Here is an 18,750-nt window from a genome sequence, read left to right as displayed (position 1 = left end):
CTGTTGGACAAGGCCTTTTACCATTCTATACTGTCCCTCTTTGTCTCTTTTAACCGCTGTTGCTTTAAAGTTTGTTTTGTCTGATATAAGAATAGCTTCGCCTGCTCGCTTTTCATGTCCTTTTGCATGAAATGCCTTTTTCTACTCCTTTACTTTAAGTTTATGTGAGTCCTTATGTATTAGGTGAGTCTCCTGAAGGCAGCAGTTGGTTGGTGAGTTCTTAGCCATTCTGCAGTTCTGTATCTTTTAAGTGCGGCAATTAGGCCATTTACATTCAATGTTAGTATTGAAATGTGAGGTACTGTTCCTTTCATTGTGCTCTTTGTTGCCTGTGAATTTTTGTTTTTTTGTTTTTTGTTTGCTTTTTAACTTGTATTTTTGTTTTATAGGTCTTGTGTGATTTATGCTTTAAAGAGGTTGTGTTATGATGTGTTTCCAGGATGCGTTTCAAGATTTAGAGCTCCTTTTAGCAAGTCTTATAGTGGTAGCTTGGTAATGGCGAATTCTCTCAGCATTTGTTTGTCTGAAAACGACTGTATCTTTCCTTCATATATGATGCTTAGTTTCGCTGGATACAAAATTCTTGGCTGACACTTGTTTTGTCTGAGGTGGCTGAAGATAGGGCCTCAAACCCTTCTAGCTTGTAGGGTTTCTGCTGATAATCTGCTGTTAATCTAATAGGTTTTCCTTTATAGGTTATCTGGTGCTTCTATCTCACAGCTCTTAAGATTCTTTCCTTGGTCTTAACATTGGATAACCTGATGACAATGTGCCTCGGCAAAGATCTTTTTGTGATGAATTTCCCAGGTGTTCTTTGTGCTTCTTGTATTTGCATGTCTAGGCCTAGCAAGACTGGAAAGTTTTCCTCAATTATTCATCCAAATATGTTTTCCAAGTGTTTAGAATTGTCTTCTTCCTCAGGAACATCAAGTATTCTTAGGTTTGGTCATTTAATCCCAGACTTCTTGGAGGCTTTGTTGATATTTCCTTATTATTTTTTCTTTATCTTTATTGGGTTAATTCAAAGACCTTGTCTTCAAGCTCTGAATTTCTTTCTTCTACTTGTTCAATTCTATTGCCGAGACTTTCCAGAGCATTTTGCATTTCTAAAAGTGTGTCCAAAGTTTCCTGAATTTTTGCTTCTTGTTTTCTTTAAGCTATCTATTTCCTTGAATATTTCTCCCTTCACTCTTATAAAATTTTTTGGATTTCCTTGCAATGGGCTTCGTATTTCTTTGGTTCCTCCCTGATTAGCTTAATAACTAACCTCCTGAATTTTTTTTCAGGCAAATCAGGGATTTCTTCTTGGTTTGGATTCATCGCTGGTGAACTAGTGTGATGTTTTGGGGATGTTGACGAGCATTGGTTTGTCATATTACCAGGGCTGGTTTTCTGATTCCTTCTCATTTGGGTAGGCTCCGTCAGATGGAAGGTCTAGAGCTAAAGGGTGTTGTTCAGAATTTTGTCCCATGGGGTATTCCTTTGATATAGTACTTTCCCCCTTTTCCTATTGATGTGGTTCCTGTGAGCTAAACTGCAGTGATTGTTGTCTCTCTTCTGGGTCTAGCCACCCAGCAAGTCTACTCGGCTCCAGGCTGGTACTGGGGGTTATCTGCACAGAGTCCTGTGATGCGAACTATCTATGGGTCTCTCAGCCATGGATACCAGCACCTGTTCCAGTGGAGGTGGCAGAGGATGCAATGACTCCATCGGGGTCCTTAGCTTTGGTGGTTTAATGCCCTGTTTTGTGCTGGTTGGTCTCCTGCCAGGAGGTGGTACTTTCCAGAAAGCATCAGCTGCAGTAGTGTGGAGAGGCACTGGCAGTGGGCAGGACCCTATTATCCCTAAGACTATATGTTCTTTGTCCTCTGCTACCAAGGTGGATAGGGAAGGACCATCAGGTAGGGGCAGGGCTAGGCCTGTCTGAGCTCAGACTCTCCTTGGGCCAGTCTTGCTGTGGCTGCTGTGGGGGATGGGGCGAGGTTCCCAGGTCACTGGAGTTGTGTACCTAAGAGGATTATGGCTGTCTCTGCTGAGTCATGCAGGTTGTCAGGGAAGTGGGGGAAAACTGGCAGTCACAGGCCTCATCCAGCTTCCAGGCAACCTGAAGGGCTGGTCTTACTCCCACCGTGCCCCCACAACAGCCCCAAGTCTGTCTCCAGGTGGAGGGCGAGTCAGGCTTGAAAACTTGCCCAAGGCTTTCTGCCTCCCAGCTGTTAAAGAAAAGGCTTTAGTTCTTCCCCACCTGTGGGGTCTGCAAGCCAGATTCGTGCCCTCCCTGGAGTTCTGGCCAGGAGTTTCTTCTTGCCCCATTCAAATTGTCATAAAGTTCAGCTAGAGAATTCCTTCTCCCTGTGGAGTTTTACCCCCTGCTCCTCTGTCCACCCTCCTGATGGATCCCTGTGGTGCCAGGCAGGAATGGGCTGCTAGGGGACCCAGCGAGCTCCCAGGGCCTTTCTACAGCTTCCTCTACCTCTGTATTTTGCTCGGTTTGGCTCTTGACTCAGCTCCAGGTAAAGTTGGGAACTTCTTCTGCAAACAGACCTTCAGCTTCTCCAGTGTGTGTTCGGGAGATGAGGGTCTCCCTTTTCCACTTCCACAGTTGGGGCGATCATAGTATTTGGGGTGTCTCCCAGGTCCTCTAGGAGCAGTCCACTTCTTTCAGAGGGTCTGTGGGTCCTCTCAGGATTGCTGGTTAGTTCTTGCAGTCAATCTGGAGCTAAAATTCACAATGCGATCCTCTGCATGCTGCTCTGTCTGGAGCCACAATCTAGTCCTGCCTCGCCTTTGCCTTGATCCCCTGTCCTCTGTATTTTACTTCTTACACGGATTTTCAAATAACCCCCCTGTTTTAAGCCTGACACTTCATCCCACCTTCAGCTGTATTCAGCACCTGCAATTTCTCAGCTTTCAGGAAGGCAACAACCTTCTTGTTGGGACTTGCCTCTTAAGTTTCATCCTTCTCAGCCTATTATGTCAGTCACTGTTATCTTTTAGCTTCCTATACTATGTAGTTCATGGTTGCAATGTCTCTTAGTTTCTGAGATGATGGTGTTTGTGTGTGTTTTTCTCATCTCCTTGTTTTGGGGTGAAAGGGCAGAAGCTCTTTATCACCTTAGGAAAACTCTGGAGTCCCTGTTCTTAATAATTAATATGTTACACTTCTGCCTGGACAAGTTTCCACCTGTTTGCTTTACACAAGAGGCCCTTCGTCCTTCTGTGTATTCTCCCACCATAGCCAAAAGGACTGTCTAAAAATGCCATCTCCCACATCACTCTTCCATGTAGGGCCCTTTAGTCACGGCTTGTCATGTTCACATTTGAGTCTCAGCAGAGTGAAGCCCTTGCCACCTGACCCAGCCCTTCAGCTTCACCTCCTGCCAGACTGCTTGCAGTCCCTAGTATGCTGGGTCCTTCATCTCACTGCTCATGTGATTTTCCTGCTGGCCAGAACCCCTTCTTCTCTTGCCTGCCTGCAGAACTTCTCTGTATTCTTCAAAGCCCACTTTCCCTGGCGAACCTTCCTGATTCTGCTCCCCTTCCCTCTTTCTTTTGGCCTCCCTCTGTCTTGGGCCCCAGTCATACTGGCCACCCTCCACTCTGTGCTGCAACACATCCATCCATTCTCTTTTTTGAACAGAATGAAGCTGATGCAGAGACAGAAATTTTACGCTAGAAGGGACCACAGAGGTTATCTAATTTTGGGGGGATGCAGACAACACTAGAGGTAAGTTGAGTCTATTCAGCTTTTTCAGGGTTCTGGTCAATATTATTTCTCCTTTGAAATATCATGCTTCTGTGTGTGGCCGCTGGAACTCTTTTTTGGTTCCCTTTCTGTCTTCCTCCTCCCACACTCCAGCAGGTGGCCTAAAGCCTCACTGAGACCCCTTGCTGTAGCTTCAGTCTGTAATTGGAGGAAAGAAATACCGAGCTTTAGCAATATCATGTTCCAGTAAATAACTTTCCCTAGATGACATGGTTTTTAGGCAACTACGCAAACTGAATGGGAGGTGACAACCATACACTGCAAGAAATGAATCAGAATGGCCTTTCATTACAAACAGGCGCTCTGAAAGGAAAGGCCCAAAAACAATGCGGGAAGATGGCAAAATAAATAGAAAATATTCACTGTAATATTTTAAAAATCACTTAGGTCAACAGCTTTGCTATCTAATCCCCTACTCAACCTCAGATGAGAGTGATTAAGTAGAATGTTTTCCCTTATTTCTTTCTTTGTGTAAGTGGGCAGAATTTTCATTGATTCATTCAACAAATATGTATGGGATGCCTATTATGAGCGACACACTGTTAGGCATGGAAAATGATAATGATAATAATGGCAACATGTGTTGAGCATTTACTAAGTTCCAGCTACTACGTGGTTTACGTATATCATCTCATGTTGTCTTTGTAGACCTCATGTGAGGTAGGTACTATTATCTCCTTGTCGGCTGATGGGAAGCTGAGATTTAGAGAGGTTAACTATCCTGCTCCAATAGTAGAGTCAGGATTCAGGCTGACTAACTCCAGAGTACTTGCTCTCAGCACTACTTTAAGTATCTGGAGCCAAATCTGAACCACTGAGTGTGGCTAGGAACATTCTCCATAGCCCCCTGCTCTACCAGAGAAGCTACTGAATATGGCTGAGAAGAGGGCAGAGAAGCACAGTGGCTTCCACCTCCCAGCACTGGCCCCAGATCCTCCTGATGAGCTGGGCCATGTATGTGTGTGGATGGGTGTCATTGGTTTAGCTGCTCTGCTAAGGCAGAGGTTGCAAACCTCCCTGGCATCCAGTGCTTGGGAGTCGTTGGTGGGGTTAGTCCCTCCAGACACAGCGTATTCTAGGCAGCTCTAAGGGTGAGGAAGTTCCCGATTACATTGATCTAGGCCCTTCCCCCATTCATTCTAGTTTTTATCCCATTCTTTTTTATTTTTATTTTTTGCAAAGTCTTTTTGATATAATCTTTCCCATACCCCACAGAATCTGGACTTCCTACTTCCTATGATGACCCATGATTAAATTTTTTAAAAAAATTTTGCATAGATCTCCTGCTTGTCTAATGACCTATGATTGTTTCCTTTCTGTTTTCTTTTCCTTTTTTTTTTTTTTTTTTTTTTTGAGATAGGGTCTTGTTCTGTCACCCAGGCTGGAGTGCAGTGGCACAATCTTGGCTCACAGCAACATCTGCCTCCCGCTTCAAGCGACTCTCTTGCTTCAGCCTCCCGAGTAGTTGGGATTACAGGCGCGTGCCAACAAACCCCGCTAATTTTTGTATTTTTAGTAGAGACTGGGTTTCTCCATGTTGGCCAGGCTGGTCTTGAACTCCTGACCTTGAATGATCTGCCCGCCTCGGCCTCCCAAAGTGTTGGGATTAGAGGCGTGAGCCATCGTGCCTGGACTGATGACCTGTGATCAAAAAAAAATCTTTAACTGAAGTTTTTTTTTTGTTGTTGTTGAGATAACTTTGATCTTTTATTATACTTTCTATGAGTATTTTCCAGACAAACAGAACTCAGGGGTGGGGAAGCACTGGCAAATAGGAAGTCCAGGGGTCATTCAAGATTATGCATTAAATCATAGTATATTTTGAAGTCATAAAACCCCAATCAAATTGTCTTTGTTTTCCAGTATTCGAGATAACAGTAAGAGAAAAACTGGGAGAGTGCATGCATGTGTGTGTGTATGTGTGCATGTGTGTATGTGGATATGTGTAAGCCTTAAGACAGCTACACACAAACATACTTATTTTCCTCCAGTTGAAAGGAAGCTCCCGTTAGAACGTATAGAAACAACACACACTCCCCAGGAGATTTCTAACTGACAAGGGAGTGTCTTTAAGGTAGAGAAGAAAAGCCCAGCAGAAGGGCCCCATATGGATTTCTGGATGTTAATGGAGAGACATGCTATCTTGAGGGCCACGTGGAATATTAATGAGAAAAAAATTCAATAATGACATTAACAGAAACTGCTGCGGAAAACGCCCTAACCCAACTCACTGCTAATGATGATCCTCAAGAATCTATTTAATATGCCAAAAAATCAGAATAATATGTGCTAAGCCCAAACATTTTGGGGGAAACATTTTAGCTCCCTCAACTCAACTATATGTTTTTCAGGGTCAAGGATTTAAAAGGTTCGGTCCGCAAAATCTGTTGATGCCTATGATATGTCATTTACAGATCTCGGTGCTGTGGATCTGGTAGTGGACAGAGCCCCTGCTCATATGCAACTTTCATTTAATTGGGCGGGGGGGCCAGACAATAATCGCATAAACCTTTAGTATGTCAGGAGTGACAGGTGCCATGAAATGCAGTGACAAGCTGGACAGTGAGGGGCAGGTGATATGTTTGATTATTAGCAGGAGAGGCCTCTCTCCTAATGAGGTAACATCTGGGCAGATACTGAGTAAAGCGAGGTGAGAGAGACCTGGGGGAAGAGCATCCGACACTTCTTTCTGCGTCACATAGCGGCTGGTATGTAAGGTGAGCACAACAGGTGTTTATCAATAGCAATTTATCAACTTAGTGATCCTTTGAGGTTAAGTTGACTGAGTAGATTAAAGGAACTAGAATCTGGTGAAAGGGATTAGAATCTGGCAAGTTTACTGCATTGTCTTGCCCAGTGGTTCTCAACTAGGGTAGCATTTGCCTGCCAAGGGATATTTGGCAGTATCTGGAGACATTTTGATGATCACAACCTGGGCAGGTGGGGAGGTTACTACTGGCATCTCGTGGGCAAAGTTCAAAGGGTGCTAAACACTCTACAATGCACGGAATAAGTCCATGCAGCAAAGAATTAAAAGCCCAAAGTGTCAGCAGTGCCACTGTTGATAAATCCTATCTGATACCAGATCTGTGATGAGAGTTGAGGGACTGGGCAGGAGGAGCTCTTGAGAACAACCCCATCGAGAGCTGAACATCTGCAAACCAGGCAGATCCAAGGCCGTTGGAGATGCCCTGGGGCCTCTGTTCCCAGCTTGGTGACAGACTTGGCTGGTTGGTTTCAAAGTCACGCAGGGATTTATTTATTAAACAATATTAAGTAAAAGTTTCCTGTATGGTTTTGGTATAACAGAAAACAAGGAGACAAGATGTGGTTCCAGCCATCAAAGATATTACAGCCAAGGAAGGATGGGAGGCATGAACGCAAACTCCTGCAATGTGACAAGGGCCACAGAGGGTAGAAATAAAATGACGTAGGGGAGAAGAGTAATGACTTTTGTTGGAGTGACCCAAATAGGTTTAATGTATGAGGTATCATTTGAACTGGGCTTTGACAATGGCTTTTAGTAAGCAGAGAGGGAAATGCATGATATGCTAGGTGGGGGGTAAGATGTGAAAACAAGTAAAAAGTCAGGAAATAATAATCATCATCATGATAATATGAACTCCCACCTAATAAGTCCCCTCTATATGGTAGGTATAGTGCCAAGTACTTTATCATGATAATTGTATACTAAACTCAAAACTGATATACGCAAATCAGCTAAAGCCTAGCACAACCCAAAGTGACTTGAATTTCCATCTTACCCATTTCAAAATGATAGTACAACCGGGGTAGTGTTACCTGTGGTGTGTTGCATAAATACCGAAGCAGTTCACCGATATACTGAATGACAGTGACGTTGTATTTTCTGCAGTCATCCCAAAACTGGCTGGCTGAAAATTTAGTCCGCAAGGCAAGAGTAGCACCTACAGAGAAAGCATAGAAAGTGTCAAGAAAGAGGCCGGGCGTGGTGGCTCAAGCCTGTAATCCCAGCACTTTGGGAGGCCGAGGCGGGCGGATCACAAGGTCAGGAGATCGAGACCATCCTGGCTAACACGGTGAAACCCCTCTCTTCTAAAAATACAAAAAAATTAGCCAAGCATGGTGGCGGGTGCCTGTAATCCCAGCTACTCGGGAGGCTGAGGCAGGAGAATGGTGTGAACCCGGGGGGCGGAGCTTGCAGTGAGCCGAGATTGTGCCACTGCACTCCAGCCTGGGGCACAGAGCAAGACTCCGTCTCAAAAAAAAAAAAAAACAAACAAAAAGAAAGTGTGAAGAAAGAAATGGTAGAAAAAATTCTCCCAATTATATTTAATTTGTGAACTTTGAAAGACAGAAATTTAAAAGTAAATTATATTTGCAAACAAGTATTGAGTACCTTATATTCAATGCAAAAAATTAGTAAGACATGGTTTTGTTTGATAGGGGCTTCCAATCTATGGAGGAGAAGACTTATACAAAGGTCATTTTAATAAAAGTCAGCTTGCAGTAAGAGATTCAAATGAGGTCCTAAGAGGGAGGGAGGGGGGAGGGACAGAGATTTCATGCAAAAAAAATATATATATATAAATAAATATAAATATTTCATGCTATATAAATATATATAGTGAGACTGTCTCAAAAATACACATATACACACACATACGTGTGTGTGTGTGTGTGTGTGTGTATATATTTGAGACAGAGTCTCGTTCTATTTTTTTTTTTCTTTTTTTGAGACTGAGTCTCGCTCTGTCACCCAGGCTGGAGTGCAGTGGTGCCATCTTGACTCACTGCAACATCCGCCTCCTGGGTTCAAGTGATTCTCTTGCCTCAGCCTCCTGAGTAGGTGAGATTACAGCTGTGTGCCACCACGCCTGGCAAATTTTTTGTATTTTTAGTAGAGATGGGGTTTCCCTGTGTTAGCCAGATGGTCTCAATCTCCTGACCTTGTGATCTGTCCCCCTCGGCCTCCCAAAGTGCTGGGATTACAGGCGTGAGCCACTGCACCTGGCCCGAGTCTCGCTCTGTTGCCCCGGCTGGAGTGCAGTGGTGCAATCTTGGCTCACTGCAACCTCCGCCTTGTGGGTTCTTGTGCCTCAGTCTCTAAGTAGCTGGGATTATAGGCGGGCACCATCATGCCTGGCTAATTTTTGTATTTTTTAAGAAGTGATGGGGTTTTGCCATGTTGACCAGGCTGGTCTCAAACTCTTGACCTCAAGTGATTCGCCTGCCTCAACCTCCCAAAGTGCTGGGATTACGGGCAGGAGCCACTGTGCCTGGCTCGTTCATGCAATATTTTAAATAATTTTGTGCATAAAATAAAGTTTGTGTTAAGTACTTATCTGTAGTATTTTCCACTTGTGGTGTCCTGGTGCTCAAAAAGTTTCAGATTTTGGAGCATTTTGGATTTCAAATTTTTGGATTGTGTGTGTGTGTGTGTGTGTGTGTGTGTGTGTGTGTGTTTAAGCTGCTATAACAATATAGTACAGACTGGGTGGCTTAAATAACATATATCTCTTGCAGTTCTGGAGGCTGCGAAGTCCCTATCAAGGTGTTGGCAGATCGGGTGTCTGGTGAGGGCATTTTTCCTGGTTTGGGGACGGTCATCATCTCCCTGTGTCCTTACATGGAAGAGAACGGAGTCAGGAAAGAAGCTCTCTCCTGTCTCTTCTGATAAGGGCACTACCTTTCATGAAGGTGCTTCTCTCATGACCCAATTACCTCCCAAAGACCCTACCAGCTAATACCATCACATTGGGGGTTAGGATTTCAACACATACATTTTTGGGGGACACAAATATCCATCCATGACATGCATGCATATACACACACATATATGTGTGTGTATATACATATGTGTATATATTTTTATATATACATATATGATTATTTAAAATGAAATGCCACATGGGAGAAAAAGTTGCTTTTTAGTTCAGTCAGAAAGTTACAGATAGCTTCCTGGAAGAGGTGGCTATTGAACTTTGCAGTAATGTATACAAGTGACATAAATCCTCCTGGAAGGAGAGAGGATGGCAACTCCAATTTGAATAGTAAAGTCTGAGAAGGAAAGAGAAGAGATGGCAAGCCAAGCCAAGTATTCTGATGGAGTTGCCATCTTCTCTCCTTCTAGTAGAGCTGAAAAGCTGTGGAAACAGGGGAGGCTGCAGAAGAGTGCACACAACTGAAGAAGTTTAAATCAGATGCTGATGGAGATCAACATGTAAGTTTCTAAAGATGGAAATGACATGACATAGAATCTAAGATTCAAGTGTCATAACCTAGATACAGATAATTTTTTATTTTTATTTTTATTTTATTTTTCACAGTTGAGGTCTCACTCTGTCAACCAGCTTGGAGTGCAGTGGTGCAATCACAGCTCACTGCAATCTTGAACTCTTGGACTCAAGCAATTCTCTTACTTCAGCCTCCTGGGTAGCTGGGACTACAGACTTGAGCCACCATGCCTGGCTATTTTTTTTTTTTGTAGAGATGAGGTTTGCTCTGTTGCCCAGGCTGGTCTTGAACTCCTGGCCTCAAGCAATCCTCCTGCCTTGGTCTCCCAAAGTGCTGGGAATACAGGTGTGAACCATTGCACCCAGCTCTAAAAAATTTAAAGGAGTTTCTCACTTGATATGCTGAACAATTATAGCATTATATTATTAGATAAGCAGGCATGAAAAAACAGATTATTTTAGATGCTTGCTTGTAATATGAGTCAAATAGCCTTATTGTTAAAGCAAAATTGAAGACTGTTCCAAGCAGACAGCAACGTAGCCAAATTTTATATTACTGTTCCTTGTGAGAAAATGTAAATGTGCACTCGCCTCCAACACTTTGTAGGAAAAACTTACCAGCCACAATACATCCATGAAGGCCAATCAATAGTGCAGCACTGTGGTACAAGGGCAGAGTGATATAGATGACATCATCTGCCTTCAATCCGCTTACAAAAGTGAGGCCAGTTCCATACCATATGCGCTGATGAGTGATCATGGCCGCTTTTGGAAGACCTTTGCAAATATACAAGAGAAGGTATGAGTTAACCAAGATTGGGCATTTACAGTGTAGGAGAGAGATCTGGCTTAGGAAGATTAATCATCCTGTATTTTGAGAATTGCACTGGGAAGGGCCATGACCGGTTAGACCAGAAGTTGACAAATTTTTTCTATAAAGGACCAGAGAGTAAATGTTTTAGGCTTTGTGGGTCATACAATCTCTGTTGCAACAACTGAACTCTGCTATTGTGGTCAAAAGCAGCCATACACATACACATAAATGGAGTGTGGCTGTGTTCCAATAAAACTTTATTTATAAAAACAGGTGGGAAGCTGTATTTGGCCCACAAGCAACAGATTGCTAACTCCTGAGTTAGATGGTTAGATGGTAGTAATCTGAAGAGAAACAGAAAACAGAGGAATGAATGTCTATTGAATTTCTGCTCTGTGGCTACCATTTTGCATGAAATTTAAAAAATGTCATTTAATTTCCATAACATGTTTATGTATGACATAAACAGAATTATATTCTCCAATCCACAGATGTGAAGGCTGGGAGTCAGAGAGATTTCTTATGTACTGGAGTTATTTTATACAAACAAAGCAAATATGAACATTTCCTTATATGTTCTTGCCTTTTCCATTAAAAAATATGCACACTCAGCTGGGTGCGATGGCTCACACCTGTAATCCCAGCACTTTGGGAGGCCAAGGTGGATGGATCACAAGGTCAGGAGATCGAGACCATCCTGGCTAACATGGTGAAATCCCGTCTCTACTAAAAATACAAAAAATTAGCCAGGCGTGGAGGTGGGCACCTGTAGTCCCAGCTACTTGGGAAGTTGAGGCGGGAGAATGGCGTGAACCTGGGAGGCGGAGGTTGCAGTGAGCTGAGATAGCGCCACTGCACTCCAGCCTGGGCGACAGAGTCAGACTCTGTCTCAAAAAAAAAAAAAAGCACACTCTTTTGCATGTTTTTTGTCTCTGCTGCTTAACACTGTTTATTGGAGATTTGTTCATGTTTGTACATAGAGATTTTTCTTATTCATTTATTTATTCTCTTTCTCAGCTCCTTCAGAAGTCCTTTTATGAGTCTATTATAATTTATTTATACTATTTGCTGTTACAAATGATGCTGCAGTGAAGAACCTCGTCCACATGGCAGTTCACATATGAATGACACCATATCTTTTGGATAAATTCACAGAAGTGAGATTGTTGTGTCAAAAGATAAAAGATGGCCAGTCCTGTAATCCCAGCACTTTGGGATGCTGAGGCAGGAGGATCGCTTGAGCCCAGGAGTTCAGCACCAGTCTGGGCAACATAGTGAGACCCCTCCTCAACAAAAAGTAAAACAAATTAGCTGGGCGTGGCAGCATGCATCTGTAGTCCTAGCTTCTTGGGTAGGAGGATTGCTTGAGCCCAGGAGGTTGAGGCTACAGTGAGCCCTGATCCTGCCACTGTACTCCAGCCTGGGCAACAGATTGAGTCCCTGTCTCAAAAAAAAAAGTCTTTGTAATCTTGATAAATAACTGCCACATTGCCAGTTATAAGGGGTGTCCCCATTCATTCTCCTACCAGCAATACATGAGTATGCCTGTTTCCTCCTAGCCTTGTCAATGTGTGCTCTTAAATGTTGGGACCTTTGCCAGTCAGAAAGGTGAAAAACGGTATCTCCATGTAGTTTTAGTACATTAGACTAAATGCGTTTGCATATTCTTAACCATAATTTATATACGTTTTTGTAAGATTTTCTTCTGTTAAGTGTTTGCTTATATTGTTTCCCATGGAAGAACAGTTCAATTGGGGAGGGCATGAAGTCACTGGGAAGGGGACTAAGAGTTTCAGATCTGAGTGGGTAAGTAGACTTCATGAAGAGGAAGACAGATCTCTGTTGACTCAGATTCTTCAATACTTGATGGTACATTCACCGGATATTGCCCAAATAGCAGCAACTTGTTCCGAGGCAGACAAATATGGTCAGCAACCTACCATTATTGTAAACACAATTCAAAATTCATTTTCTTTGACAATGGGCCAGTTGTTTTGTTTTGTTTTATATATTATTATTAGTATTATTTTTGAGATAGGCTTTCACTCTGTTGCCAGGCTGGAGTGTAGTGGTGTTCAAGGCTCACCACAGCCTCAGGTCAAGTGATCCTCTTGTCTCATCCCCGCAAGTATCTGGGACCACAGGTGTGCACCACCATGCCTGACTAATTTATTTATATTTTTTGTAGAGACGAGGTCTTGCTTTATTGCCCAGACTGATCTTGAACTCTTGGCTTCAAGTGAGCCTCCCATCTTGGCCCCAAAGTGTTGGGATTGTAGATAAGAGCCATCGTGCCTGGCCTCTCAATTTTTAAAAAAGAAATGCTCATCTTTGTTGCCTTGAAGTACTTTCAGAACTTTCCTAAATTAAGATTTTGTATCAATGAAGAAATGAGAATATTTGATAACTATTATATAATTTTGTGCTAACGACTTCCTTTGAGGAACAGGGACATTTGTTCTCCAACTGTTTAAATGAATTCTTTTAATTAATGTTTACAAGAGTAACTTGGCATTTTTTTTTTCTACAGAGAGTGCCTTGCTCTGTCACCCAGCATGGGGTGCAGTGGCACGTCACTGTAACCTCAGACTCCTGGGCTCAAGTGATCCTCCCACCTCAGTCTCCCAAGTAGCTAGGACTACAAGGTGTACCACTATGCCAGCTAATTTTTTACTGTTTTTGTAAAGATGGGGTCTCGCTATGTTGCCCAGTCTGGTCTCAAACTTCTGGGCTCAAGTGAACCTCCTGCCTTAGCCTCCCAAAGTTCTGAGATTATAGATGTGAGCCACTGTGCTTGGCCTAGCAAATATTTGATTCAGAGAAAATGAAAAAAGTAAAATAAACACCCATTCAATTGTCTTCCAATTAAATATAAATTCTGACTTAAGAGATTAAATCAGAGAATGCTCATTCTCCTTTTTCTCCCTAAAAGGGATTTTCTATTTGACTGTGAAAACAGCATTATAACAAAGTTTCATACTTGTTTACACAGTACTAAGACTGGATTTCCCCCTCACTAACCAAGGGCTCAATCCTTTCCCAAATAAACATTTACAATTTGATTTTACCATTCTATTAAGAAATGATGATAAAAGTCCCATATGTTAAGGGAGTGTCTGTGTGCAGCAGAGCAATCGGTTAATTGTGCCAGCTCACCTTTCTGTTGGCCTGGCAATAAAAATAAAAAAATAAAAAAATGAGAGGCATTATGTTTTGGGCACCAGCTTTAATATATCAATTCTGGCTTCTTCTCATTTACTGAAATACTTAGCAAAAGTGACCGTATGAAGTGAGGCCAACAATCAGGTTAAACTCAGGTCCAGGAACTGTGAGCTCAGGTGGGTGCTGAGGGCCTGTCGAGGCGAAGGAGACAGTTCCTGTCAGCTGTAGCTGAGATAAAAGGCTCAAAGGACATTTTAGCCTGGTCTGTTGATTATTTAACAAGGAGAAGACATGTATTACCTGCTTACATTAAATTAAAATTTTAATCAACAGAGGTAAAAGACTCACAGATTCAATTTTCCAATATTGATAATAGTAATTGGCATGCTGGGGCTGGCTTCCTGTCCTTCTTTTAAACATACCCCTCAGGCTTCATATTATTACATTTTGGTCTTCCTGGCCTATAGTAGGCAGACACTAAATATCTATCACATGAATAAACAAGAAGGTACTAGGGATAGAGCTGTCAATTGTATGAGCTGTGGAATCAGCCTCCAAGGTGAATCCTGACAGTTCTAATGCTTATCTTGGGAAGTTCTTAACCTCTCTAAGCATCATTTTCTGAATCTCTAAAATGGAAGTAAAAATAGTACCCATGTCAAGAGTGGGGGCAGAATCTTATCAACAAATGTTGTAAAGCCCCTTGAAGAATGCCTAGTACACATACTACCCTTAATATTGCTTCTTCCATATAGCAGTGCTCCCATGACATTGTTAATTGGCAGTGTTTCTTCTTAGTGGCTCCTAATGGTGCAGCTTACAGTTGAAGGCATCCTAGATTTGATGAAATACAGTATTTTAGGCCTTATGCTATAGCCACCCCACATCCACAGCACCAAACAGCTCCAAATCAGTGTTGCATGGGAAGATAATGGTTAAAACATTTATATAAACAGAACCCCCAATTGTTCACTGGTCTTCTCCTGTGTTCCATTTATAATCAATTATAAAGTCTATGTGGACTCCGGACATAATATAATCAAAACACAACAAGCATGAAAAACAATTCCAACTACCCATTCAGTGTCAAATCTCATTCATCATCATAACTCCTTCTGTAGTTCTTGGTTAACCTCTTTATCTGTTCTATACCAACTGGGGGAAAATATGCATAGCTTGGAGAAACCCAAATGAGATCACATGCTATGAAATAAGATCAGTTCCCACAGGCAAATAACTAAATCTCCTGAAGTATTAGTTATCCAATAAGTTTTGCCAAAGAAAGAGATTTGAAAACCTGTGCCAACATTTAACTCCTTCAGATCCATTTTTTTGGGGAATCCCCCCTTTATTTTTACCTGTGGTTCCAGAAGTATAGATGTATAAGGCAGGAGTGGAAAAAGTGACTTCAGACCTCCATGACTCTGGGGTAGGTTCAGCTGATACTTCATCCACTTTGTCCAGGAAAGAGTCAACCCCATCTGTGTTAGAAGTTCTGCTCACATAATAGATGGACACATCATCTTTTTTAAGGCTTGGCAGTATCTCTTCAACAGCTGCTTGTAGGTCTTAATTTAATAAGAAAAAAATCAAAACAACTAAATCAGTCTATTAAAGTTCTATTAGTGCATCAATAAGCATCATAATTTTATTTTCAGCATAATTTTTTGCTTAAATGTGTGGACATAACAAATGATGCTTATCATTATGTATTTTATATTATTATTATTATTTTAATGGAGAGGGGGTCTATGTCAACCAGGCTGGTCTCGAACTGCTGGCCTCAAGCAATCCTCCCATCTTGGCCTCCCAAAGTGTGGGGATTACAGAGCTTGTGAGCCACTGCACCCAGCCCTATTGTGCATTTTAAACATGAAATTTACTACATTTGAAAAAAAATCACGAGATTCCAATACTGAGGGAAGGTTGGGTTTTGATGGTTTCACAAGCATAGCAGATGGTTGGCTGAAATCTGTACTTCTTGTGGCAAGTGCAAACCAATGGACATATGGGCAAAACCCAAGAAATATCAGTGTGTAACTGATATATATCTAAATATAACTCCAGAAATAAATTTAGCTATTCCTAATATGTGCCACACAGGACTAAAGATGAAAAAAAGAGAGAAAATTTTAAGGAAGGAGAAGAGAAATGAAAAGAAGGGAGCCATGCTAATTAACAAAGATGATAGAAGCTAACTTTATGTAACAATTTTTTCTTATGCATCAGTAACAAGTAATTTCCTAAGAAGGTTAAACTGATCTGAGAAATAAGCTCTAAATTTCATAAGCACATTATCCAATCTGAGGGGAAAAAAAGGAGTGATTAATTTAGTGCAGTGTTTCCCAACCTGTGGGTCATAATTACAGTAGTGGATTGTTAAAATCATTTAAACTGAGTGATATTTAAAAAAATGAAAAATACTTAAAAGAAGGAAATAGAAATTTTGAAGCACATCTTAACATAGTAAAAGGTAACAGTTCTACTGACAGTTCTACTGCCAGTTCTACTGCTTATCTTGAGAAGTTCTTAACCTCTCTAAGCATCATTTTCTGAATCTCTGAAGTGGAAGTAAAAATAGCACCCATCTCAAAAGTGGTGGCAGAATCTTATCAACAAATATTATAGAGCTCCTTGAACAACGCCTAGTACACACTACCCTTAATATTACTTCTTCCATATAGCAGTATTCCTATAACACTGTTATAGGAACTATTCTTAATAGATAAACAGGGCTATTCATTTTTAAAAGTTCTGTTTCAGTTATGTGAATGTGTGGGTACTGGGTCATGCACAAAAGTATTTCTTACTGGGTTAAGGTCAAACATTTTAAAGGCACTGATTTAATATGCAAACCACATTTCAGGCTTGCCACTTGGATTTTGTGCCTTTAAGCAGTAAAGTGAGACTGCTTTTAAGCCTACTTGTCTTGAATTGTGATAACGGAAGTGAATATACTTATTCTTTTTTTGTTTTGTTTTGTTTTGAGATGGAGCGTCGCTCTGTCGCCCAGGTTGGAATGCAGTGGCATGATCTCGGCTCACTGCAACCTACGCCTCCCGAGTTCATGCCATTCTCCTGCCTCAGTCTCCCAGTAGCTGGGACTATAAGTGCCCGCCACCATGCCCGGCTAATTTTTTTGTATTTTTAGTAGAGACAGGGTTTCGCGGTGTTATCCAGGATGGTCTCGATCTCCTGACCTCCTGATCCACCCACCTCGGCCTCCCAAAGTGCTGGGTAGGAAGGTGACTAAATGTCTCAGGGAATTACCTTGGGGAGGCTATACCTAATTCATCTGATATGCTTTGTTTTTCAGATGTTTGTGTATAATATCTCCATGAAGACAAGAAATATCACCAGGATAGATGCATTTAAAATTTAAAAAAATATTTTAATCAAAAGACTCATGCACCTGGTAACAATAAATCAAATAGTACAAAAGGGTTTATAATGAAAATAAACAAGTCCTTACCCAGGCCTTCCTCACAACTAAAGCTACTGCCTAGGGGAGACCACTGTCAATTTTTAAAATTTAATTTAATTTAATTAATTAATTTATTTATTTTGAGATGAAGTCTCACTTTGTCACTCAGGCTGGAGTGCAGTGGCGCGATCTTGGATCACCGCAAGCTCCACCTCCTGGGTTCATGCCATTCTCCTGCCTCAGCCTCCCAAGTAGCTGGGACTACAGATGCCTGCCACCACACCTGGCTAATTTTTTTTTTTTTTTTTTGTATTTTTAATAGAGATGGGGTTTCACTGTGTTAGCCAGGATGGTCTTGATCTCCCGACCTCGTGATCCACCTACTTTGGCCTCCCAAAGTGCTGGGATTACAGGTGTGAGCCACAGCACCCAGCCCACCATTGTCAATTTTTAAAAAGCTGTTTCTTCTGGCAATTACCTCTCCATCACCAAAAAATATGCGTTTCCTGCTAGTTCTTGGCCTATCAATTTTGATTCCTACTTCCATTTCACCCTGTCCCTTTCTGACAGTTATTATCTTCACTTTACATTGTCTAGGGTAATAGCATTTACATTTAACATTTATTCTGATACCATTATTCTGTCTTCCCAGCTTTATGGATTTGCTCTAGAAGCTGAAAACCAACAATCAGAATCAACACAATTATGACTATGAAAATACTCACTGCAGAGCCAAGTAAAGTGCTATGATTGTACTTTCTTTATTGAACAGTTCTCTTTTTTCCTTTTGCCCCAAGAATCTCTATTCCCCTCCTTTACATTTTTTTTTAAAAATTTTTGTCTGGTTGCTCTCTAGTCCTTCAGCACTCCAGAAAGGTTACCAGAAATATGACTGTTGCAGAAACTGGGATGGCAGCATCCACTCCTGTGCCACTGCCTTGGCTCACGTCCTCATTATATCCTACCTAGATTATTGCTATAGCCTCCTGACCAATGTCCTGCCCTTGAGTCTCTTCCTGCTTCTAATTTATCAGCTTCACTCTCATCCAACTTCTTGCTGCCACCCTGTTTTTCAGGGCTGTTCATCCCTTGTCACAGAATCCACTCCCCTTATTCGGGAGGTCCAGAGGTCCCTCCCAGTCCCACTCCTGCTGGTATTCTGTGTCATCTCCTACCCTCTACCTCTTGCCCTCTTTCCTCTAACCACACTGATGTATGGACAATCTCTGAAGGTACCCGTATGTTCACGTCTCATTACTTTTGTCCAGGTTGTTTCATGGTCTCTCACCCGCTGGTCACCTGGAAAACTCCTGCTTATCCTTCAAGACTCAGTGTAGGTAGCACTTCTTTTCTGTTACCTTTCCCCCCT

General features: G+C 41.9%; 1 protein-coding gene across 2 annotated transcripts in view; it reads right to left on the bottom strand.

Annotated features, from left to right (window-relative positions):
* Window positions 1-18,750, bottom strand: part of SLC27A2 (solute carrier family 27 member 2) — a 53,263-nt gene that overhangs the window by 22,727 nt on the left and 11,786 nt on the right. Inside the window, exons 2-4 of one of the 2 annotated variants that reach the window (XM_005559520.5) lie at window positions 15,316-15,525; window positions 10,600-10,758; window positions 7,568-7,692 (exon numbers count right to left, since the gene is read on the bottom strand). In XM_005559520.5, the coding sequence (XP_005559577.3) occupies window positions 7,568-7,692; window positions 10,600-10,758; window positions 15,316-15,525 (494 nt within the window). Of the gene's footprint in view, window positions 1-7,567; window positions 7,693-10,599; window positions 10,759-13,863; window positions 13,993-15,315; window positions 15,526-18,750 lie in introns of those variants that run through there. The other variant, XM_073995785.1, reaches the window with a different exon arrangement.

This window comes from Macaca fascicularis, chromosome 7 (genome assembly GCF_037993035.2).
Source record: "Macaca fascicularis isolate 582-1 chromosome 7, T2T-MFA8v1.1".
Lineage (NCBI taxonomy): Eukaryota > Metazoa > Chordata > Mammalia > Primates > Cercopithecidae > Macaca > Macaca fascicularis.
Note: the sequence above shows the minus strand (reverse complement) of the source record. Positions and strands in the feature narration are given on the sequence as shown.